Source organism: Falco rusticolus, chromosome 2 (genome assembly GCF_015220075.1).
Source record: "Falco rusticolus isolate bFalRus1 chromosome 2, bFalRus1.pri, whole genome shotgun sequence".
NCBI classification, from domain to species: Eukaryota; Metazoa; Chordata; class Aves; order Falconiformes; family Falconidae; genus Falco; species Falco rusticolus.
The window spans coordinates 122,074,126-122,097,456 of record NC_051188.1 but is presented as its reverse complement, the minus strand read 5'-3'; the positions used below and the strand labels follow the sequence as shown (position 1 = coordinate 122,097,456).

At 42.2% G+C, this 23,331-nt stretch overlaps 1 protein-coding gene and 2 non-coding genes across 5 annotated transcripts; all 3 read left to right on the top strand.

The window, feature by feature from the left end:
• Nucleotides 1-30: 30 nt before the first annotated feature.
• Nucleotides 31-20,528, top strand: TTF2 (transcription termination factor 2). 3 transcript variants are annotated; one of them, XM_037378377.1, is made up of 23 exons: nucleotides 31-144; nucleotides 231-342; nucleotides 587-673; nucleotides 1,389-1,455; nucleotides 1,880-2,833; nucleotides 3,711-3,837; nucleotides 4,828-5,016; nucleotides 5,249-5,406; nucleotides 6,416-6,497; nucleotides 6,804-6,917; nucleotides 7,838-7,988; nucleotides 8,645-8,750; nucleotides 9,767-9,957; nucleotides 10,805-10,958; nucleotides 12,093-12,184; nucleotides 12,967-13,049; nucleotides 13,530-13,669; nucleotides 14,449-14,619; nucleotides 15,223-15,281; nucleotides 16,378-16,531; nucleotides 18,108-18,190; nucleotides 19,233-19,307; nucleotides 20,149-20,528. In XM_037378377.1, exons 1-23 carry the CDS (start codon nucleotides 117-119, stop codon nucleotides 20,291-20,293), a joined length of 3,522 nt encoding a protein of 1,173 aa, XP_037234274.1. In that variant the 5' UTR covers nucleotides 31-116; the 3' UTR covers nucleotides 20,294-20,528. The 3 variants fall into 3 exon arrangements, with proteins under 3 accessions (XP_037234274.1, XP_037234275.1, XP_037234276.1); XM_037378378.1 differs by having other exon boundaries at nucleotides 231-346; XM_037378379.1 differs by lacking the exon at nucleotides 31-144 and having other exon boundaries at nucleotides 180-346.
• A 2,330-nt stretch (nucleotides 20,529-22,858) lies between these two features.
• TRNAL-CAG lies at nucleotides 22,859-22,941 on the top strand. The gene has a single exon. It is a non-coding gene; the product is annotated as a tRNA-Leu (tRNA).
• Nucleotides 22,942-23,206: 265 nt separating this feature from the next.
• Nucleotides 23,207-23,280, top strand: TRNAI-AAU. Its single transcript has one exon. It is a non-coding gene; the product is annotated as a tRNA-Ile (tRNA).
• Nucleotides 23,281-23,331: the final 51 nt, after the last annotated feature.

The window sequence follows — 23,331 nt, the reverse complement described above, 5'->3', positions numbered from 1 at the left end:
AGTGCAGCTGCAATTGGCTCCACCGTCGCCCCTTGCCCCGTTCTGATTGGACAGTCTGCAGGCACTGGGTGGGATTGGGTGATTCCAAAAGCGCGCGTGGCGGCTGTTGCTCGGTTATGGAGGCCGAGTGGTGCGCAGAGCACGGTGAGACGGGTCTCGGTCTCTCACCCGGTCTCTCACCCGGTCTCTCACCCGGTCTCTCACCCGTTCTGCTCTTCTCCGCGCTGCAGGGTCCCTCTGCCTCCTGAAGACGGGCGTCCGCGATGGCCCCAACCAGGGAAAGAGCTTCTATGTGTGCGGAGTGCGGGGCCCTACGCCCTGCGGCTTCGTCCTCCCGGCGCAGTAGGTGAAGGGCCGGGGGCCGGGGCTCCTCCCCGGTGGGGGGCAGGGGCATGGGCACGCGCGCACGGCTGTTCTGGGGGAAGCCTGGTGCTGTGGCTGTAGTCGTAGTCTCATGTTCTTAGTCGCTCGAGTTTGAGCAGGCTCTGTAAGAGTTTTGTCCCAGGTAGTTGTTTGTAGCTGTCGGTGTTCCTTGGCCTGCCTGTCCCGTCTTTATTGCCCTTTTCCCTTCCTTTGCTCTTGCCAGCGTTCCTGCCTCTCACTGCTTGATCCATGAGGGGTGCATGGTGGAGTTGCAAGCCCTGGTTCAGCAGAAGGGTGGAGATGAGTACCAGTAAGTTTCTCAAAGTGGAAACAAAGGTTTGCTGTGCAGGTTTGAACACTGGAAATTTTTTGATGGTGGCTGACTTGCCGATTCCTTCTAGAATTGAAGAGACTTATCTAGCCTTGGGGGCTTCACTTGGTCTCTTTCAGAATATTTGCTATTTTTATTAGCAATTATAGTCAATAGCATAAACCAAAGTGGAAGTTATAATGTTTGTTTTTAACAGAATTGAATGTGGCTTAGTGGCAGGACTCATCCAGGTCTCACGATAGTTGTGTCAAATTCACCAGTATTAACTCTGAAGTTCTTGCAGCAGTCCTGGTTGGCTGTGAGTTTCAAAAAAGATTGCATCCGAAGTCTTTCTGCTCCTAAGGTGCTCAAAGGTGAGGTGATGTAACTAAAAGAATAGCTGTTTCCTTACACACTGAAATCATAGGACACTTCTGAGGCTTTGAACATGGACAATATTTTTGACCAAGCAGGTTGGCTTTTATTGCTAAAATTAAAAAATGAACAACTCAAAGACCTAGGAATCTCTATCCGAAGAACAATGCTTTTGTAAAAAGCTTTGTTGGCAGTGCTTGTAGCCTTTTGTTAGGCAGAAGTCTGGATATAAAGTACAGGTCAAGAAAACTTGTTATGATGTTTTTGGTGCAAATACTTTTTAAAGAATGCTTAAGAGTTCCTGCTCATGCAGTTCTGATCTTATTTTATTCATTGGTAGGTTGTTTTACCGATGCCTTAAAAGTAAGTTGAATGGGAAGAAATGGTGTGGAAGTATCCCATGGCAGGTATGAATGTTTAATTTGTATTACCTTATCAGCTTATTCCAGCATGACTTCTCATTCTGTATACTGTAATCACCTCTGAGGCTGCTTAGCTGTCCTCCAGGTGAGGCTTCTCTTATTCCTGAATTGTATGATGCAATCACTGTTCTCAAGTCTTAAAAGAAACTTGATCTCTGGCTGTCCTCTTTTCTTGAGGATGACAATGTTGGGACTTGATCCCAAAAAACCCACAGAAATGGCAAAGCAGAAACACAGCAGTTCTGGTTTGTTTTCATTGTAAAGTGTTTATGCTGATCCTGTTAAAATGACAGGAAAGATGATATTTGTAGAGAATGAAGTCTTGCTTTAGAAACGATGAGGTTGTATGTATTGTTAGTAGGCTTTAATAATTGGAATGTTAGCATTTACTCGCTTGTATATATTGCAGGATCCAAAAGCTACCAAAGCATCAGAAGCCTTAGAATCCCAGTCCAACACAACACCTCTCTTTAGTAGCCAAAGAAATCCATTCAAAGTGATAGACAAAAATGATGAACCATCATGCTGCAATCAAGTTAAGCAAGGAAACAGAGAGGAAAGTGAAGCAAAAGGAGTAAAAGCAGAGAAAGAGAGCATGCTGGTGTCATATAAAGAAAAGAAATCAATTTCTGATTCCTCCATAGAGAAAGAACTTCTAGAAGGGTTGAAAACTAAAGATAAGCAGTCCATGGAAAATAAGAGTGATCTGGAACTTGAGAGCATAGTCTTTAAATCTAAACTCTGCCTTTTTGAGACTGAGCAAGGGAAAAACACCCTTTGGGAGGAAGAGATACATGGTGGCAGTGGCAGGGAATCTAAGAAGTCTTCAGAGTGTGCAGATAAGGAGTCAGGTGGGAGATCAAAGTTCTTTCCACTAAGCCTTAGAAAGCAAAGTGCAAGTACCAAGCCTCCAGAGCAGGAGCAGTGCGGGGAGAAAAGCTTAAGCTGTGGGGATAAAGAAACCAGAGAGAAAGAACACATTGATAAGAAGAATGGTGAAATGAAGCCAATGTCTAAAGACAATGAGATTACCCCAGCAGTACCACAGTTGGTGTTCCAACATGCTGCCCTGAAGGGAGGAGCAGAGACAGTGCTGCCCAAGATGCAAATCAGACTAGGGCTGGGACAGTCTGTTGATGAAGTCTCTGGTGGTGACAGTGATGAATTAAGATTTGTTTACTCCTCATTTAGTAAAAGTAAACCTGATAAATCAGTTGAGGATTTGCAGTCAAGACACATTCCTTTAGGGAAGAGTATGCAGCAGACATCTTTAGCAGGAGTTGCAGTATCACATCACGTGGAAGGACCCCAGGACCATAAAGCTTTTCACAACCATCTTGTAGTCCAGTTGAAGCAGAAGAAGGTAACTTATTGCATGGTTTGGGGGTTTTGGGTGGGGGTGGGGTGGGTGGGTGTTCTATGTTCAGGGGGACTTCCCTTTACTCATGATAAGCATCAGGGTCTGGTATTCCCTCACAGCAGAAACTCAGAAATCTTTTGATGGTTTAGGAAGATGGGGCAAGGGAGGGAATTTGGCCTAGGCACAGGCTAGTTGTTTTAAGCCACATGTGAGACAATCACACCTAAGGTAATACAGCCTTCTGCATCTGGGGCTGCTCAGTTTCTACCTGCCTAAGGTTGTGTCTATCTTTTGCACAGCAAGTAATTTGCATAAGGTGGAGCAGTGCACAGCCAGCTTAACTTTAAGTAACGTGGCTCTTTCTGGTGGTGTGTCTTGGCCTTGTGGAGTAAGAGTGATCTAGCCATGAAAGCTCACACTTGACATGAAATAAACTATCTGCCTCTTTCCTTTTTTTGATAACTGCCGATAACTATGTTCCATAGGTTTTATTATAAAAGACCATTTGCCTAGAGCTCAGAACAGAACCTCAAAATAAACAAACTGCTATTCCTGCTAGTATGGAAAGAAATGTGCAAATAAGTTGAATGTTGTGAGATCTGAGATGTCAAGATTTTTCAAGTACCTGTTCATCCTGTTTCATAAAAAGGGGGAGGCTCTGCATCTTTCCATCTCCTCTAAAGTACACTGTTTAGTTCATTTTCTGTTAAAAGACTATTTAATCACACTGAATAACTCTTACATGCTTTTGGAGATTGTATCAAAATACAAATTACTATGACTTAAGATTAGTGTTTTAAAACTTCTGACCTGATTGTTCTCTGTTGGCAGAGGGCTTGGTAAGCACACTCTGGGTTTGGACTCTATTTTGTTCTTGCAGAGTACGTTGGCTACAGTGAATGTGCAGCTGCTGCCAGATAAAGGGGAACGGTTATTAAAGCAAGTGCAGGATTTGGAAGCTGCACTTGGTGCTCTTAATGTTTCAACAGCAGATACTGCTGAAAAAGGTAGGGACAAATGTTTTTGCCTCAGAACTTTGCAAAACAGTTTCTGGTACTGTAGTTGTTAATATTGAGGAAGTATAGCATATAGTTATATGTTATGTGGTCTATGTGAAGTTTGTCTGTTTAGATTCACTGAGGATGAAAATTGTTAGTTGCAAAATCTGTGTCTGGGAGAGGATGAACTGAATAACTCGGAATGTTTTCTATGAAGAGTGTTGGCTTCCCGAGAGAGTTTCCTCCTGTAGTGAGGACCCAGGACTAGTTCTGTTTCCAGCTTTGGCTACATGATTGAGGCAGGTGTCTATCTAAGAACTTGCCAGTGAAGTGTTAACTTCCTCTTTGCAATGTGGAACAATACTGCTTATGCATGTTTTGGCTACTGTGTCTGAAGGTTTCAGTTACCAGATAAAAGATAAGCAGCTTCCAGAGTGCTATTCCTGTAAAGCGATTTCCTAATTCTATTAACTAGTATTAATCACCTGTGGAAGAGAGGAGTTTTGAGTTACCTGTACAATCACCTCAACTGGAGAGTTACTTTGTGATCATAATACCAATTGTGTTGATGAAAAGATGCAGTTTGACAACTCTGGAAATGGAAGATCTCTAGCAAGGAAGCAATAACTCACAGACCACTACACAACAAGCAGTCCCAATGTCTTATATCTGGTTTTAAGCAAGGCGGACTTTTCCAGGAAGGAGAGAAAAGCTCGCTAGTTTTTAACCCATTTGTTCTTGGATGTTTTGATAGTTTTTTGAAATTAAAGACATCCTTCTTGTCAACGTTTTGAAAGTGATAAATCCTCTGGGAGCAGTGTGCAGGACTGACCTTGTGTTAGAACTAACCTGATCATGGTTGCAAAGTTCACTGTGTTGTTATAAACTACTTATTGAGCAAAGTGAGGGCCCTTCTCTGGGCTGTAATGCAAGGCTCTAAGGTCCATTGTGCAACCTGTTTAGCCTGCTTTTTTTTTTTTTTTTTTTTTCCTTCTTAAGGGGAGGATGGCACAAGCAGTGGCTGCCATGAGGAATCTATGCCTAACCCATTTGCCAGGGCATGTGGTACAAAGTTGGTAACACCACTACTACTCCAGGATCCTACAGCAAGGACCTCTTCAGACTCACACAGTTACCCTGCTGCTGCTGCTTTGGGTTCCAGTGAATATTATGGCCACAGTTTTGGAAGTAAGTACAGAAGGACTTATTTTCATTAAAGAGAACAGTGGTGAGAACTACTTCTGAGGTAATCCTGCAAATTGTGGATAAGGATAAGAGTACTGAACCTTTTTTGTTACTGTGAGCTGTGTACTGCCACCCAGGCATCTGGAGTCACTGAGATCAGTCTCTGAGATGAAAGGTCTGCTTGGGAAAGTTAGTTTTGTAAACACATCTCATGCATAATACTGTATCTTTCCAGTGAAATCTGGTGTGCAGAATCTATATGGAGGAAGACAGACAGAAGACCGAACTGGGGCTGTACACAGTGCCACAAGTGAGGCGATTAATCATCTTCACAAATCTCTAGAATCCTGTCCAACAAAGCAGACAACCACTGAAGATCCCTCTGGATTGAAGGTGAGTTGGCAAGGATGGAGGATGTCATGCTGATGAATGAAGTGTAGCATCTGGGTGATACCCTGGAGCATCCGACCTTTTCACATTTTTAAGTATTTCAGTTTTCATCCTGCTGGAAGGAGACACTCTCCATCCATTACAGTTGCTTCAGATTGCTAATACTGATGTTCTACCCTCCTGCTGTGGTGTCTTCAGAATATTTAAGGCTTGAATGTAGTAGTAGTAGTGCCTCAAAGCAACTAACCCACAACCATTGGTTTGTACGTGACTGGCAGAATAGGCAGGTGTTTGGTGAGAAACAGACTGAGAACCTTCTCATTGTTCTGTCTCCCAGTAAGCTATAAGAAATAGTCTTTGAAAGACGTGTTGCAGATGATTGAGTTCATGCAACCCAGCAGACTCCAGAGTAGTCTGTTCTGATCTGCCAAAGAGCACCTCTGTTGGGTGGTGCAAAACCCATAGTTGAGGCTACATGCAAGGTATTGGAAGGCGTATGCCTCCACAAGATGGCGTGTTGTTGTATATAGGTTGTATCACTTGTCAGATCCTCTTGGGACCTTTTCAGGCTGGGGAAGGTCACTTCATGTTTGATGACAGTGTGCAGTCCCTCTTCCTGTCTTAATTTTAAGAGTCTGTAGGGGTCTTAGGCTTGGTGAGAAAAGGGGAAGTGTTCTCAATCCCTTTCCTTGATAGTGATGCCTATTGTGAACAGGGTGCACTTTGGCTTTTCCACCTGAATGAGCTGCCTTTACATGCTTTTAGAGCATGGTGAGGTGCTAGGTTGGTTTGTCTATAAAGCATCAGCAAGACTGATCTATGGTACTGCTGACCTCCTGTCTCCAGTAGTTGCTTATCTTGGGTATCCCCCTCCATGTGGGAAAAGAACAGGTAGGCAAACTCCTTTTTAGTAGGATTGTAGGACAGTTCACCTGGATAATTTGGTAGAGGAAACAGAAGTGTCTGAACTTCACAAGGAGGTTCCTTAAAATCCTTTGTCTTGCCCTTTCAGGTTCCATTGCTGCTGCACCAAAAACAGGCGCTCGCATGGCTACTCTGGAGAGAGAGTCAGAGGCCATGTGGAGGGATTCTGGGTAAGCAACAGAACAGGAAAGTGGATTTTGGGGGCAGATTCATGGCAGCAACAGTTTAGCACAACTGTTATTGGAGGCTAATAACCAGTTATTTTGTAGGTGTGTCAAAAGGCCTTGTTTCTCTGTGGCCCTTGACCACCAATTGCAGCTATTTAGCCATTATTAAATAATATCCTGAAATTGTCAGGCACATTTTTATTTCCTGGGTTCTTCAGGCAATTTATGTTGTGGTATGTACCTCTGTGTGCATCTCAGCTAGGGGGGCTCATTTCTGCAGACCATCACAGCTTCTGTGTGTCTTTCCAGCGGATGACATGGGCTTGGGGAAGACTCTAACAATGATTGCTCTCATTCTGGCCCAGAAGCAGCTGAAGACAGAGAAGAAAAAGGAGATGTTAAAAATATGGCTATCCAGAAATGGTACAGAAATGTTTCCATCATACAGTACATACATTGTGATGCAGGCGGCATTTGAAATGCCTAAAGTGTTATAGGTTAATGGCTCATAAACAGGCTCTGTGTGCTCATTTCCCTTCTGTAGGAAAATTCCACTGGGCTTAAGGTTTACTGCACTCCCTTGCAAGGCCTTTCTCTTGATCAGTGTCATTTGCTCTTTCATTGGATGTTTAGAATTTCCCCACTCATTAATTTATACTGTTTGGGGCTTTTTGTTTGATTAGTTTCCTGAACTAGTTAAAGCTAACATATGCTGTTTTGAAAAAAGTTTCGTAGTTATTTTCAACATATGCATAGTTCTCATAGCAAAAGGACTTAAATTAGTTACTACTCACCTCCCTGTTACTGATTTTTTTTTTTTTCTTTTCCCCCCGTACAATTACTTCTATCTTATCCATAGAGATAAGGGATGTTCACATTTCTAAGGAGTATTGTTTCTGTGTCCACAACCTGTTACTGTCTCCATCCTCTTGGAACTGGTTGAACTACTTTTTTTCTGTCTTACCAAGTTTACTGTTTTTTTCCAGTGTTGTTCAAAATGGGAGCATTTCAGTTTCTAGAACAAGAATGAATGCATTTTGTATTGTATTCTCAGGAGAGATCAGGGTTAGTTCCTGAATTCTAACCTTTCAGCTTATCCAAAGGAAGTGCACGGATATGTAGCATACTTCTGAGTGGATAGGAGGTGATGCATTAGTGTTTAAGTAGGCTTTTTCCACCCAGAAATAACAGTCCTCAAGAGTGCAAAGTAGAGATACCTGCTTCACAAACTATGCTCACAGGACAAGTGAACTGGTCTTCTTAATTGTTATGAGTTTACAAAACTACTGTCTTCGTAGTCAAATATGAAGACATTGAAACCTGTGTGCAATGTTTCCCTGCAGATTCTACTGTTGTCCCTTCCTGCAGCACTTTAATAATTTGTCCTGCATCCTTGATCCATCACTGGAAGAAAGAGATTGACAAACATGTGGGCTGTGGCAAGCTGAGGGTCTATTTGTACCATGGGCCAATCAGATACAAACAGGCAGATGTGTAAGTGCTAAATCATAAATATGACCAAGTAAAGTAAAACAGTACTTAATGAGAGGTTGTGTATACCAGTAGAAATTCGGTGGCTGTAGAACGATTGAAAAACCTGAAGTATGGAAATGGAGGATCTGGAAGGTCAGGCTGCTGTTGAGGTGCATATAGCAAAACATTTATGGTGTGTACCCATGCTGAGTGGTTCTGGTGCAGGCTGTTGCTGTTCCTGGTAACAAAAAAGGTGTATATTCTCTACAACATCTCTTGCAGAGTTTCAGTGGTAGTTTCTTTCATGCTTGTGCTTTGTACAGCTGCTAAAAAAAAACCCCAGCCATGTTTAGATCAAAATATTTCTATACCACTTTAGGCCGTGCTGAGCAGTATTTCCAGGTGCCATATTCTAAGTAGGGTTCATCTTGTGCAGTGTACATTCTGTACCACTGGCTTTTACTGTAGTCTTAAACTTGCTGTGTCTACTTCCACTATCTGTAAAATGAGGACAATGTGTCCTCCTGTTTGACTGATGTGAAGCTCAGTTTGCTGTAAAACTGCATTTCAGCTCTTGTAGAACTGTCTTGTTAAACCTTCAGTGTCCATTTTGTTGGTCTTACAAAATGAATTCCTCGTTTGTTCTTGCTCCTGATTACTACTTTCCCTTTATGTAGGCTCTCTGAATATGATGTTGTTGTCACAACCTACAGTCTTCTCTCCAAGGAGGTTCCCACAAGCAAAGAGGAGTGGGAAGTCCCTGCTGAGGACCATGATGTGGGGGTGAGAAGCCATGTTGTTGATAGAGGATTGCCTTAATGTTTTGTTCTGAGGTGCTGCAAGCCATTATTGTTTCAAGTAGTACCTTATGTATGCTATAGTGAGCAACAGGTTGATTCTCTGCCCCCCCCCCCTTAAGTCCTCTGAGTTTGCACAGTAAAAATACAGCAATGAGAGAAAGTGCTGTGAAGTGCAGAAAGACAGTGAAGAGAAATATTAACAATAAATGTGTTCTGTAGTAATACAGAATACATACATTGAATACAGTTGAAATGTCTTAATTTTAAGAGCACAATGGTGAATCTCATGCTTTTGCTTTTGAGTGGGACTGTGAAGGAACACTAGAATCTCCTGTTAGGTATTCCTTGCCACTTGAAACACTAATACCACTTTAACAGAAGCCTGTTGTACTCTGGCACTGATTCAGTTCTCAGTCTGAACTGAGACTGAGGGAGGTTACATGCCGTGCTCTTGAAGAAACTATTTTCTATGCTATGAAAATAAAAGGGATTGCTGAATGCTAACTGAACTTGGCTACGCAGTATAGAGGAAGCCTTTTGCTGGTGGATATTGTCTCCTACCTCTATGTACAGATCTAAGTGTAGCTCTCAAAGCAAAACGGGCCTTTGGATTTCCTGAAACTTCAAGGGTGGCATCTGTAAAACTGTAGGGAGATCAGAAGAATTACGTGGTCCTTTGTGCTGGCCCAGCAAAATATTACTGATGTGAAATGCCTTTTGGGAGCAAAAAGGTGATAGAACATTAAAAGCAAGCAAAACAGCAAAATATTAGATATTGTTAAGAACAGGCAAATAAGTACTTCAGTTTATAAACCTTCATGGAAGTTTTGAAGAGGTGCTTTTTTTTTTTTCTTAGAGTATCTCCTACATGACAGAGCTCAGATTACTGCCAGCTAATGTCAGGAAAAGGCTTCCTGCCAGAGAAATATGTTCTCTTCTAGCTTTTTAGAGAGCTTGGCAAGGCTATTGCTCTGAGTTATAGTCTGCTGCTTCTTTCAGAGTGGATCATCTCCCTGTTCCCCTCTGCTCAGGATAGCCTGGGCTCGAGTTATATTGGATGAAGCTCACAATATTAAAAACCCAAAGGTTCAAACCTCTGCAGCTGTGTGCAAACTGAGGGCCAGTGCCAGATGGGCTGTTACAGGGACACCGATACAGAACAACTTACTGGACATGTACTCTCTCCTGAGGTGAGCTGGCTGCATGTAAACATGTGGACAGGGCTCCATTTCCAGTAATTCTTTGCTGATGACTGATGATGTGCCAAAGCTAAGACATGTGGGGTAGTGAGACTAGTTATATTAACACTTCAGGCACTGGATTGCAAAGGCCGTGGCTGAGGCATTATGTAAGACTGACCATGTGTCTGCTGTTGCGTGTTGTGTCTAGCTTCCATAGAAATTGATCTTGTCAAATTCCTCTTGGAGACATAGGAGATCAGAAGATCAATTTTAATGAATGCAAGGTCTGTGTGATAATCCTTGTTCCTACCAGGGCAGACTGGGAGGATCTTATTAGAGTGTTGTGTGACAAGAGCAATGAAGGAAAGGGTGAAAACTTTGGCTTCTCTAAACAACTAATAAACCAGTTAAACTCTGTTCTTCGTTGCTGAGGGGGGAGGGAAATTATGAAGGGTGTTGTTGAACCAGAGAGAACTTGCATTTGAAATTAATTTTGGATAACTGAAATTAATTTTCAAGTAAGAGCTATGGTATTTTGAAAAAATTAATATGCTTTTTTGCAAGTGCCTCTGCATTTTGATATCCTTCATTTGCTGGTGATGCTTGAGACATAATGAGCTAAGGGAGATAGATGGGTACAGTATCAGAAAGACACTTTTACAGAGTTAGTAGTGCAAAGACTTTTGAGCAAAAAAAGTTATCAGTCCCATTACACTGGAAGTGTTTTATTGCTCCTAGCAGTTATGGCATTTGGAAGTGGTTTGTTTGGATCGAAAGAACTATAGTTCTGGTCACTCAATAGTAACTGAAGAACTCTACTTCTCTTGGTATGAAGTCTCCTTCCTTCCTGTCTTAGGTTTCTGCGTTGCTCTCCTTTTGATGAATACAGAGTGTGGAAGTACCAGGTGGATAATAACACAAAGAAGGGAGGAGAGAGGCTAAGCCTCTTAACCAGGAGCCTATTATTACGGAGAACTAAGGACCAGCTGGATTCAGCAGGCAAGCCCTTGGTAAGAACTTCACCCTCCACAGCTAGACAATTACTCAGTTTTCCTTGTAGCTGCCAGTTAGCTATTTATACATGTAAACTTGTTAATGGGCAGGCTTTCCTGTCTACTGCAATCTCTTGAGAAAAAGGAGCAAATGTCTGTGGGATGCTTTAACTCTTTATCCAGAAAGCAGAAATAAGCAGAATAACTAAAACTTCTAGTTATAAATCACTTGCAGACAAGAATACATCAAGTAATTGCAAGTAGATGCCCACTCTGTACAAAGTTAGCCTAGGTCTCTGAGCTAGCCTAGATATCTAAGAATTAGAGCAGCTGCGTGGCAGGTGGATTTGGTGCATGCTTTCAGCATTACTCCTTAAAAGTGGTCTGTTAAACTGGGTATTAGGTCAGTCATTGGTGTGTCTGTAAACCTTTAAAAGGTGTAACTTTGATATACTGTCTGATTATTATTTTTTTTATTATGGAACTGAGAAGGCTCCTTTTACAATGTAATAAATTTGTCGCGATGGAGGGAAGACACAGTTACTCAATATGAGTGATCAGCAGACTTCGTTTATTGAACCTTACAGTCACCTTTTATGCCTTGTTATAATTAGCTCATACATATTACAAAAGTTAAGCTCATTGTTGGTTAGTTGCCTAAATACCAAGCCTGCCCCTAGTTTCTCTTCTGTAGTTATCTGTTCCCACCTGCAACATTCTTTTCCCACCGAAATCTTCCTGTTATTGTGTAACAAGAACAGCCAAAGACAGTGTATTTTTGCTTTACTTCAGATAAGCTGAGAGCGATGTGCATTTTTGTCTAGCCAGCTGGACTATGTCTATGTGACCCTTTTCAGCTAGCCAGTTATCCACATAAATTAATCCCTCCATGGGAGTTATGTGGTTACTCATGCCTTTTGTTACCAGATGATTTGGAATAAAGGCTTTTATCTAGAGTGTTAACCAGGCTACTTGGAGTTCTGAGAGCATCTATGTTGTGCTGTAGTTGCATTAATACAAATAAAAACTTTAATGAATAAACAGCTATCTGCTGAGACTTAGAATACTGTCTTAAATCTTGGAATGCTGGTGTTTGCTGTGTAGGATTTTTGCACTATATACATCTGATCCTGTATGGCTTTTTTACTTTAGGTATCTCTGCCCCAACGTAGCACACAGCTCCATCAATTAAAACTTTCAGCAGAGGAGCAGTCTGTGTATAATGTGCTCTTTGCAAGATCCAGGTATGAATGTGGGTAGAGATAGGGTATTCTGTGGGTTTGTTTCTTAACTACTATGAAAACTCAGGAAGTCCACTTTAAATGCGAAGAGCCTTTAGACAAATTCCTGTTTGTTTTGGTTTTTTCCTTCCTTTGTCAAGCATGTTTGAAAATACATTGCTTGTTCTGGTAATAATTGAAACAGGTTCATTTATTTTCTGCCATAAGTTCATGCCTTGTATGAGCTTTGCATTCTACCATTATAGTTAATCTAACTTATTTCAAGACTCCAGAGACCTGGAATTGCTGCAGTAGTTCTTAAATGATGATGTGCCAGCATCTGAAAAGGAGAAAATCATCTCTTTTGCCCTGTGATACTTGTACAATCAGAAATTATGCTGGTCTCTACAGATGGCTGTAATGCAAGGTGGTGTCACTTTGTGTTCTCCTAGGGTCTCTTTCAACATTCTTGCTGTAAAGAGACTTCCTTTCTTTTAAATATACATTTAAAGATGTCCTTTTGTTATGAAGAATGTTGTCCATTGGGCCCTGGCTCCTATTACACTCAAGGTATTCCAGTAAGCAGACTTGGTTCCTCTTGTGTTTTCCAAAATGGATCTTGGTTTTGATCATATTCAAGTCAAACAAAACCTGGGGGTGGGGGGGGTGTTGGTGATAATTTTGTGACTAAATGATTAATGAAACCTTCCTTACCTTAATGCATCATCAGCTTGCTTGTTAAGCTTAGGTCCCTTTTGCCTTTTTTCCTGCTGTAAATCCCACAGTCTTTGTCTTGTTTTTCCCAGGTCAACACTACAATCCTACCTAAAGAGACAAGAGCAGAAAAATGAAGGCAGAGAGTATGCGGGTAGTAACCCATTTGAGAGAGGTTTGAGTACACCCTCCCCTGAAAACATCTGTAGAAGTGACTCTTAAGTGCACAGTTAAGGAGAGGGAATACACCTGGCCATATGGGGTCAGGACTTAGAAATTCTTTGGAAAATGCCTACCTGATCTTACTAAGAAATCCTACCATAGTATTCAAAAAGTCTATTCTCACTGTTTTGGCTCTGGGCAAATCTCTTAACCTCCCTGGGTCTAAAATTCTCTTCTGAAATAAAGGTCCAATTAATCTGAGAAGAGATGGCAGTATTATTTGAGGTATGTGGTACTCTGATTTGTGGTGGTGGGGTTTCTTGGTTGGTTTTCTTTTTTTTATTTCAAGTGGAGTTTGATGGGTTCCTATGTTAAAATAGGTATGTGCTTGCCTGTTGGTTCTTGTCTCTTATGGATGATACTCTTGCTGAGGTGGCTGGGCAGTGTGTGGAAATAGCTCCAAAAGCTTGTGATGTTTTGTCTCCCTTGGCAGTTGCACAAGAGTTTGGGGTCAGTCAAAAGGAATTTCTAGCAGGTTCCCAAAGTGCCTCCCAGGTCCCAAGTACTGTCCATGTCTTGTCAATGCTATTGAGGCTCCGTCAGTGCTGCTGCCATCTCTCCTTACTGAAAGTGGTAATTGCGTTATATTGTTGTGGTGTGGGGCTTCTTATGGGGATTTTTTAACAGGGTTTGTGTAAGTTAGCAGACCTTGTAGCATCCTTGTATCTCTTTTAACTAGGGGTGTGTGAACTGAGCCATTTCTAGGACTGTGTCTTGTAGTCCAAGAGGTTTTAGATGGGCATACTTCCTACTGAAGAGCTCCCCAGCATGACCTGTGTGGGCAGCTGTGTCTCTGGAAATATTTTTATTCAGATTAAAAAAAATAAATCACAAAATGTAATGGCAGGGAAGTTGTCTTGATCTTAACCTAGTATTAAAAAGTACACAGGTCCATAAGTGTAGTCTGTTTCAAAGGCCTATGTGTTGGAGAGCTCTAAGTGCCTTGATTGAAGCTGCCTTGCCTGAGGTAGACTGATCTTGCATGCATTTTTTGTTCTTGTCATGTAAAGCAGCTGTCCAGATACTAAGGGAACAGGCAAGGATCTATCTTCTAACATCTTTAATCCAGCAATTGTTAAATGCAGCGGCAGGGGTGATCTGAGGAGACTGAACTACAGAAAATGGCTGACCTCACATACTTTCCCTACACTGCCCCTTCCTGGGGCAGAATAAGGGGCCAAAGGGACTGTTGGTCTGACCCAGTAGTGTTTCTTTTAATTGTTCTGTCTTATATAGCATAGCTTCCTTCAAACCCACTATCCTCAGCAGACATTGTGGAGACTGCAGATCAGTACTGAACTTGATCTCAGGCTTGACTGTGATCCCTTATTTCATTGCTTGCTTTCCCACAGGCCCTGGACCAAGTTGACTTGAACAGTGAAGGCCTTTCCCTCCCCATTGAGGAACAACTTAGTGCTTTGACCCTGTCTGAGCTCCAGACTCCTGATTCCAAATCAACAGTCTACCTCAATGGCACAGCTTTTAAAACTGATATCTTTGAAATCACCAGGGAGAGCACCAAGGTATTCTGACTGTGTCTTCCTTACCTTCTTTGAGAAGCTTGAATTTCAGCACTTTGCCTTTTAAATTGTAAATGAACTGTCACACCTGGTAATTGCAGACCAGGTTAAGTTGGCAATTTAGATTAATTCAAGGGAGTAGATTGGCCTTCTGTGAAGGCTCCAGCTTATCAGGTGTTGATGGGTACTTCTGATAAATCTGAGAAACTTGGCTGCTGAGAAACTCAGTGAAAATCTTGAGCACTGGATTCACAGAAGCTGGGAGAAGTGTACATCTGAGTGTCTGGTGCTCGTGAAGAGTTAAAAGAAATAGGTTGACAGCAAGATGAGAGGTGGCAATAATTTGGCTTCTCACAGGAAGGTTGACATCTGTAAAATATGCTTGTATGATTTGATTTCTTAACCCTGTTTTCCATGGTGGGAGTGTTCTTATACCAATGACTGCTTAAATATCTTGAAAGTCTGAGCACAGAAGAAATCCCAGTTGAAGAGCTAGTTTGATCACTTCCTGTTTTAATGAAGAATATTCAAGCATGAGCTGGGTTATGACAGCAAGCAGACTAACCTTTTCTTTTTTTTTTTTTCTTTCCTTCCCCCCCCTCGCAGATAGCCCACCTCCTGGCTGAACTGAAAACTACTCTGAGTCACTCAGAGCCTCAGAAAAGGTCGGTAAGCATGTCCTCTACTTTAGTCATAGTGATTGAGAAAAGCATGTCTCTTGACAGCAGCAGAAATAGTTTAAAATAATTGAATACAAAACTCCAAAATGGTGGCAGTACTGCAGTAGTTGAAAGTGGATTTTGAGGAAAAGGGGGGAAAAAAATGAAGACAGAAATGTAGTTTAAGATGTAGGCAAGTGTAAATGTAAGGGGTTGTGTGACAAGTGTCAGGCCTTGAGGCCCAGGAGGCCTCTCTTCTCCAAAACCAGAGCTGGAAATAATTTGGTTGTGCTGAGAAGTATCTGCCCTCTGCTCTGCAACCCACCTCACCACCCAAAGTAAGTGGAGGAACAAAGCAGTGATTAAAACTGAACCTGTTTGCAAAAAGGAACCTGTTGATCAGAGGACTTCAGTGTTGCTGAAGTCCTGCAGCTCTCATTGTGCAAGTTCTCTCTCTTCACTCTGCACCAGATGGCAGTGTTACAGAGTTTCTGTTTGTAGGTGCATTCTACAATATTTTACAGGTATATGGCTGCAAGGTAGTTACATCTGTGTTGTGTTGGGGGTGGGTTGGAAGGGAAGTCCTGTTCTTGGGTGACTCTGGAGTTGCACCAAATTTAGAAAGATTTTTTCCAAAGTCTCTTGCAAAGACCATTCCCACTATAAGAATGGGAACACCAACACTGATTTTGTTCCCTACCAAGAAGCTAGCAAACAAATTATTGCCTCCCAAACTGTTTAATCCAATAAATGTGGGGAGGTAGAGGCCTGGGGGAAATCAAAGTTTGGTGTTGCTATTTGATTCACTTTGCAGAGAAACATCAGAATTGTGATTGGATGGTGGTGATGTAAAAAACCAAAACCAGAGGTGAAAGTTATAGACTTAATTTGTCTAAAGTTTATTGGATATTAGCCTTCCATAGCAGGTTCTACCACTACACCTACAGGTGAATCTGTTTCTGAATTGGGAAGGGACTTTGCTCCAGTTTGCAGTGGGGAAGAGTGCCTGAATCATTGTCTTCTCTTGGGTGAGACGCTGCAACAACCAGACTACTACAGTACACACAGAACTTGTTCTAAACTCCCTGTTCTGTCTCCCTAGTGTTGTTGTCTCTCAGTGGACGAGTCTGTTGAAAGTTGTGGCTGTGCACCTCCAGCAACTAGGGCTGAAGTATGCAACAGTGGATGGCTCTGTCAATCCTAAACAGAGAATGGATGTGATAGAAGAGTTCAATAACAATCCCAAAGGGCCTCAGGTATGCAGTCAGGGCAGGAAAACAGTTATTAGTGCTACTATGAGCAGCTGTGATAGCTGACTTCCTGATTCCATTTACTGGTGCCACTTTCATTTTGACCTCTAGGTGCCAAGATCAGCAGGGAAAGAGGTAGCTGTATAAAAGTACATATTATAATGGACAGGAGCAGCTGCTAAAAAGCTCCTTTTGATCTTAACTTTCTGTATTGAGATCATCTGACTTCAAAACTACTTCAAAGGCTGTCCAAATCTTTGGTGTGCTCAAAGATGTTGTTGCCAGACAGTAGCATGGAAGATATGGGGGCAGTTGGCTCTACTTGGAGCAAGTTGCTTGTTTCCAGCTCATGCATCTGCATTGGAAGGTGTTTCTTTCTGAGTATCACCTGTTTGCCAAGTAGCCTGTAAGACTTTATTGCTGTTTTCCAACATGTTAGATGCTTTTTACAAGACTGATCTTTCTGAGAAAAGCTGATGACAGTTGAATCTGAGTGAGGCTGAAATAAACAAGAACATATCTCACCATGGTATAAAGATAGGAAGATTGGGACTGGGGCAAGACAAGTCATGGTTTTGTACATGTCCAAAATAAGATGGCCTCATGTGATGAGTATCACTTTTGAGTTGTTGGGGTTTTGGCGGGAGGGGTGTGTGTTTTAAACACTGGTGAACTACAGTGTGTTGGCTGCTCTTGGAAATAGCTTCTAGCTTGAAATTTTGGCCAAGGGAAGGAAACTTGCTAGGTGACTAAAGACATCCAAATTAATTGTTCATAGTGATTATGCTTTCATCTGGACACTGTTCCTGTGATTGAGGCAGGGACAGGCTGTCTCATCTGAGGATGGATCTGTGACTGAAAGGGCCGAATGTGTTACATCAGCTTGTTTTCTTTGCGAGATTTCTCGAACAAACTGCTGTCTACAAAATAGGTATATTTCTCCTTCTAGCTTTGAACTTAAAGGAAGACTTCTGCCAGCTATATGAATAGCTGACCCCTTAAACAAGATCAGGGTTTTAAGGTATCCTATCATGAAACTGAGAAATACATATATATATATCAAGTGTCTCTGTCCTTAATTGAGTTCTTTTCCTGCTGTACAAGAAGTCTCTAAATTGATCTGCTTATATCCCCCTTCCTCCCCAGCTACTCATCCTTTTCTGACTACTAGGTTATGTGGAAACAAAGTGGAAGGAGTACGAGGCCATATCAGTCCATTTGCCTGTGTTTAAGTAATAGTTATTGTTAACTTAGAGTTGGTGCTGATTGATCCCATTGTTGGCAACAGGCTTTGATCAAAAGAGGTTGATCGTTTGGGTGGGATGTGGAGATAGTCTGAACTTTCCAGTCCTTTCTCTAGCCTGTAAAAATGTATCAGTGTAATGCATATGGGATGGTAGGCTTGCCTCTCTGGGCCATAACTTCCATGTCCAGTTTTCTGTGCCTCATCAAGTAACATCTGGCAAGCTCCCAAATACATAATATACACATCTAATAAAAATATGTGCAAATGAATATGTGGAGTATATGAAGCATTACTTTTCTGGAAACAGGCTCCTTAACTCTCTTTTGGCCTTTGAAGGTGATGTTGGTTTCATTGCTGGCTGGAGGCATCGGCTTGAACTTGACTGGAGGAAACAATCTCTTTCTCCTTGACATGCACTGGTAAAGAGAAATAAAAGTTCCATCACTGAGGAGATATGTAGGTTGTGCTGCTTGCTCTATTATCACATGTATTTTGATGTCTGATACAACTGGGTTAGGAGGGAAGTGTTTAGCTGAGAGTAAGGGCTAATGGTTAGTTGTGGAAAAGTGTTTTTACTATAGCCTTACTTCAAGGCACTCTGCTTTGCCAATCCAGTGCTCACCACCGTGATATACAGTTCTGTAGGGGTAAAAAAAAAAAAAAATGGAGGCGGGTAACAGCAATCCAAAGAAGCAAGTATGCAGTCTGTATCATAAAAGGATACTGGGCACCTGGCAGTCCCTGTCTTAATATCTTACAGGAATAAAAATGGTACAGTAATGCATACAGCTAATTTGTCTTGAAACACAAATCGTGTTGAGCATAGTTGATAATCAGGTGTAGCCAGTGTACCTTGGGATTTTACAGGGCTATGAAAATGGTGCATATGAGGTCCTAATACTTATGTTGTCTCCCATCAAAGTCAGAATCACAGGGGTTTTTTTAAATTAAATGTTGCTCATGGTAACTTACAAAGCAAACTAATGTGCTTCAGTACAAAACCAGCTGCTGCGTAGCAGCATTAAGAAGAAATGTTTCTATAATATGGAAGTTACACCAAGTATTCCCTCTGTGTCTAACAGAACCATTTCTTACGTAAATATTGAGTGAAGGCCTCTTTCAATGGATTTTGCCTTCCTGCTTTGCTCTCCTCTTTCCTCATGAGGAGCTCTGATTTCCCTGAGTAGAAATACAGGGCTATGTGTAACAGTGGTCTAATGCGTACAGCTGACTTTGTGTGGAGTTGTAGCATACTTCTACCAAGGGCAAAGGAAAATACAGTCAGGATGAATATTTGTAATCAAGCTAGTAAACCTAAGGTAACCTGGGAGCAGATTTAGTTCTACAGAGAAAGAGAACAGGATAGGTGCAGAGGCTTCGATGTTTTGATTATTCCTGGACATAAACCCTTAAATGTTTATGTGGGTGGCTTTGTTTATGGGGATTTTTTTCACCTTGCAGGAATCCGGCTCTGGAGGACCAGGCATGTGACCGCATTTACCGAGTAGGGCAGCGGAAGGATGTTGTGATACACAGGTCAGGATTTTTCCTTAGCAGTAAATGATGCTGTTGCTGCTTATGTACTGTCTGGCTTTAGTTTGTGAGACAAGGCATTGGTTTGAGGCTTGTACCTAGCTTTAGGTGAACAGACAAGGTCTGATGGTGGCATTGGGATTTAGGCACAGATACAAACATTTTTTTGTGTGTGGTCCGTGTGGCACTTGCCTGCATGTTGCTGTCACAATAGCTAGCAGTGATTTATTGTTTTTCAGTCTGTGGTTTAGTGGGAATGTTCTGTTTGTTCCTGAGAACAATCTGGGCGCCAAACCATTTCTCTTGAGTGGAGATTTTTCACTGTGCTCCCTAAGCCTGGATGTTTCTAACATCACTAACATGGGGAGCACTAATAATAAGTGACAGACTTCACTTTCAGAAAAGCATCTGTAAATACTGAAAAGTTAGCTTAGTTATTGTAAACATACAGCAAACTCTCAAAGAAACTGGAATCAAAAATACTATTTTGTGTATGATGTTTTTAGTGTAATGGGTGCCATAAGTTATCAAACAATCATCGCAGGATTTTGTCACAGGATTACTGTTGCTTCAGATGACCACAGCTGAGGCCTAAAGCGCATCAGGCTTTTATTTGAAATGTTATGATATCTGGATATTAAAACTGCTGTGTTCTGTGCACAGATAGATTGTCAGTCACATAATAGGCTGTTAATTTTTAAGTGAGACAAGTCTTTGGAAATCTACTGGGGAAGTGCTTGTATAATACTGATGCTTTTTCCTAGCAGTTGTGGTGATGTGGCTTTGTGGTTGGTTTTGTGGTGGTGGTCTTTTAGGGATTTTTGTTGTTTGGTTGGTTTTTTAGGTTTGTCTGTGAAGGAACAGTAGAAGAAAAGATCATGCAACTCCAAAGGAGGAAGAAAGCTCTTGCTCAGCAGGTGCTGTCAGGCAAAGGGGAGGTCTTCACTAAGCTCACTCTGGCTGACCTCAGGAATCTCTTTGGCATCTAATTATCCTTTACAATACACAATGGAAAGTCATTTTATACCTGCAAGTAACTTTGTGCAGACTTTGACAAAGGACTGCTGTTTTAAAGTGGTTCATTTGTTTTGAATAAATAACTACGTTTTTGTGACTCTTCCAGGAGGAGAAGTTACCAACTTCAGGAATTTGTTTTAATGCTGAAATTGAATTGTGTATCCAAAGGTTAATAAAACAATTTTGAGTAAATACTAATAACAAACACTTGCTTGTTTCTTGGTTTTCTGTGTATGCTTTTCAGTTGGGAAACTTTCCTCTTCAGGACAGGAGATAAACAAGTGAAACTAAGTTCAGAGGTTGAGTAGTGAGGTTGAGTGGGCATCAAGCAAGTGGGGAAAAAAAAAAAGCTATAAGCACAATGCTGTAAGAAGACTGTGTAAATTTTAGAAAATAGAAGTAATAAAATTAAGGAAGGATTTAGGAATACTTGATTTTTTTCTCTTTTGTTCCTTATGAGGACTTCTTAGATATAAGGGAAGAAACACTTCTCTACTCTGCTAAAAATATTTATTCAAGCAGGGAGGTAATTTGTTATGTTCCTGTGAAACAGAACCCAAATTTCTGATTGTTGTGGTGTTGTGTATTTGGGTTTTGGGTTTGGGTTTTTTTTTTTTCTCCAGAGTATTAAATAGTGTAAGCCTTCCTTGGTGTGAACCTTTTGATGTGTAGATTGTTCTTCCTTAGAAGATGCTCCCATTTTTTTAATAGTAGATGAGTTGCAAGTCCTTGATTAATGGTTTGTGTTCTCTCTCCTATTGCAAGTGGTATGTGCAGATGAGTGAAGTTTCTAGGCAAATTTTTTTAATTGGTAGTGCATCTTCCCTGCTTCAGTCTTCCTCTGTGTGTCTGGACATATCCATTGCATATTCTGGTTTCATACTGATTGCATTACTTCTCTGGGATTTGGCACAGTTCCCGTAAGTTCTATACCAAATGAGGGCCTTTGAAGAATTTATTTCTAATACTAAGTGGTAGAGCACGGCAAGCTAGAGTGCTGGTAAGAAACTAGATGTTTGTTCCTGAATGGTCCTTCCTCATGGAATAAGATAATATAGCATTTGGTAGCCTTTTCAGTGAAGGGAGGGATCTATTTGCAGATCAGTGGTTCACATTAGTACAGCAGTGTCCTGGTAGTGTGTGATGCAGCTGTGTTAGTCATTTCCCTTACCTGCTTTGGCATAGTGTGCAAGCAAAACTGTGGGGTTATTCAAATTTATTGCACAGATACAAGGGTTAGGGGGGCACTAAAATAGTAATTTGTATTTTGTGTGTATATTCTCTCCTGTAAATTCAACTGTGGTTGGAAGGGTCTTGAGCAGCCCACAGAACCAAGGAAGGCTCTGCAACTTGGGCAATGTAACCATAATCTCAGTTTAGGGAACATAGTGAGGCAATAAGCAGTGAGCTATACTGGTTTTCTGGAAAACCTGTAAAACCTTGTCTACTTCCATAAAACAGGAAGCCATGGACTAACTTTCCAAAGTTATTTTGGATGTTTACATGAGCAAATTTGGGTTATAGTTTCTTCTCTGGAGTTCACATGCACTCTGGTTTGAGCTCCTCTCCCTTTCCTTGGAGCTACTGTTAGCCTAGTAGGCTTTGCTATTTAAGGTGTATTTAAATCAAATCTTGGACACATTATCCCTTTGTTCTGCATGTATTCCTTTGGCTAAATGTAACTGTAGTCTCAATGTAGTGTAACTGTTAGGTGTACAGGGTATTACTGAGGCGTTAATTTTTTTTCTATTTTTCCTGAAGAAAGCTTCATATAGAGCTTAAGCCTTTATTAGGAAACTCAAATAACTGATGGGCCATGAGGTGACATTCAGCTTAGTTCAGAGGAGTGATGAAGGTCTGGTATTGTACCTCTAGATACCATCTTTGGAAAGGGTAAACTATTCAGTGTCAAATTTTTAAAGGAATCTTTTGGGGGCCTGGGGTGGGAAGAGGTTTCACTTTGGTTTGCACCCTTACCTTTGGAACTGTATGTCTCTCAAATGTAAATATCAAAAAATGTATATATCAAACCAGTAAATTAATGTTAGCCTGTATGTAACAAGGTATTCGCATCTTCCTGTGATATGAAATATGAGGGCCTTGATCTGGTACAAAGAAACAACTTTGCTATTTAAGACCAGGGCTTCTTTTTCCTCTGAAATCCTCTGCAGGCTCAATAGCAGTAAAGCGGGGCAAACCCCGCTGCTACCGGCTCAGCGCTAAGGGACGAGCGCTGCCGCGGCTGCTGCGCTCCTGTGAGGCTGGGTGGTGTCCTGCAGCCGCGAGGGCCCTTCCCCTGGATGGGACAGAACCGCGCCTGGCCCTGCCCAGTGGCGTTTGGGGGTGGTGTTGGTGTGGGGCAGTTCATACGTGGGAGCAAACGCAGGAGGCTGTGCTGCACCCCCTCTACTGTGAGCGTCCCCTTGCTGCCGGCTCTAGCCTTCGGGGGTCGGGAGCAAAGATGCTGTTCAGGGCAGACGCAGTGGGACGGCTCTGCGGTAGAATCCAAGGGGGCCGGCTGGCAACCTCTTGTAACAGTCAGGATGGCCGAGCGGTCTAAGGCGCTGCGTTCAGGTCGCAGTCTCCCCTGGAGGCGTGGGTTCGAATCCCACTCCTGACAACTACTTTTTTTCCTGTCGGCCGATCAATAGGACGCCGTTTTGAGCCCGGACAGCCGTGGGGCCGTGTCGACTGTCGACACGGTGGTTGGAGCGGGCGTCAGTTCCGCAGCGCGGACCGTGGGCCAGCGGCGGGGTAAGGTGCACCAGGGACACGCGGGGTGATCCCCGGTTAGTGTCTCTATGCGGGGCAGGAACGTCTGTCACTGCCACTACCACCCCGCGTGAGGGTCGTGACCAGGAGCGCTGGCCGGTGTTGAACCGGGCGGCCGGTTAGCTCAGCTGGTTAGAGCGTGGTGCTAATAACGCCAAGGTCGCGGGTTCGATCCCCGTACGGGCCACTACGTATTTAACTGGTCGGGGAGAAGTCTCTGGGTTCTTCTCCTAGCGCT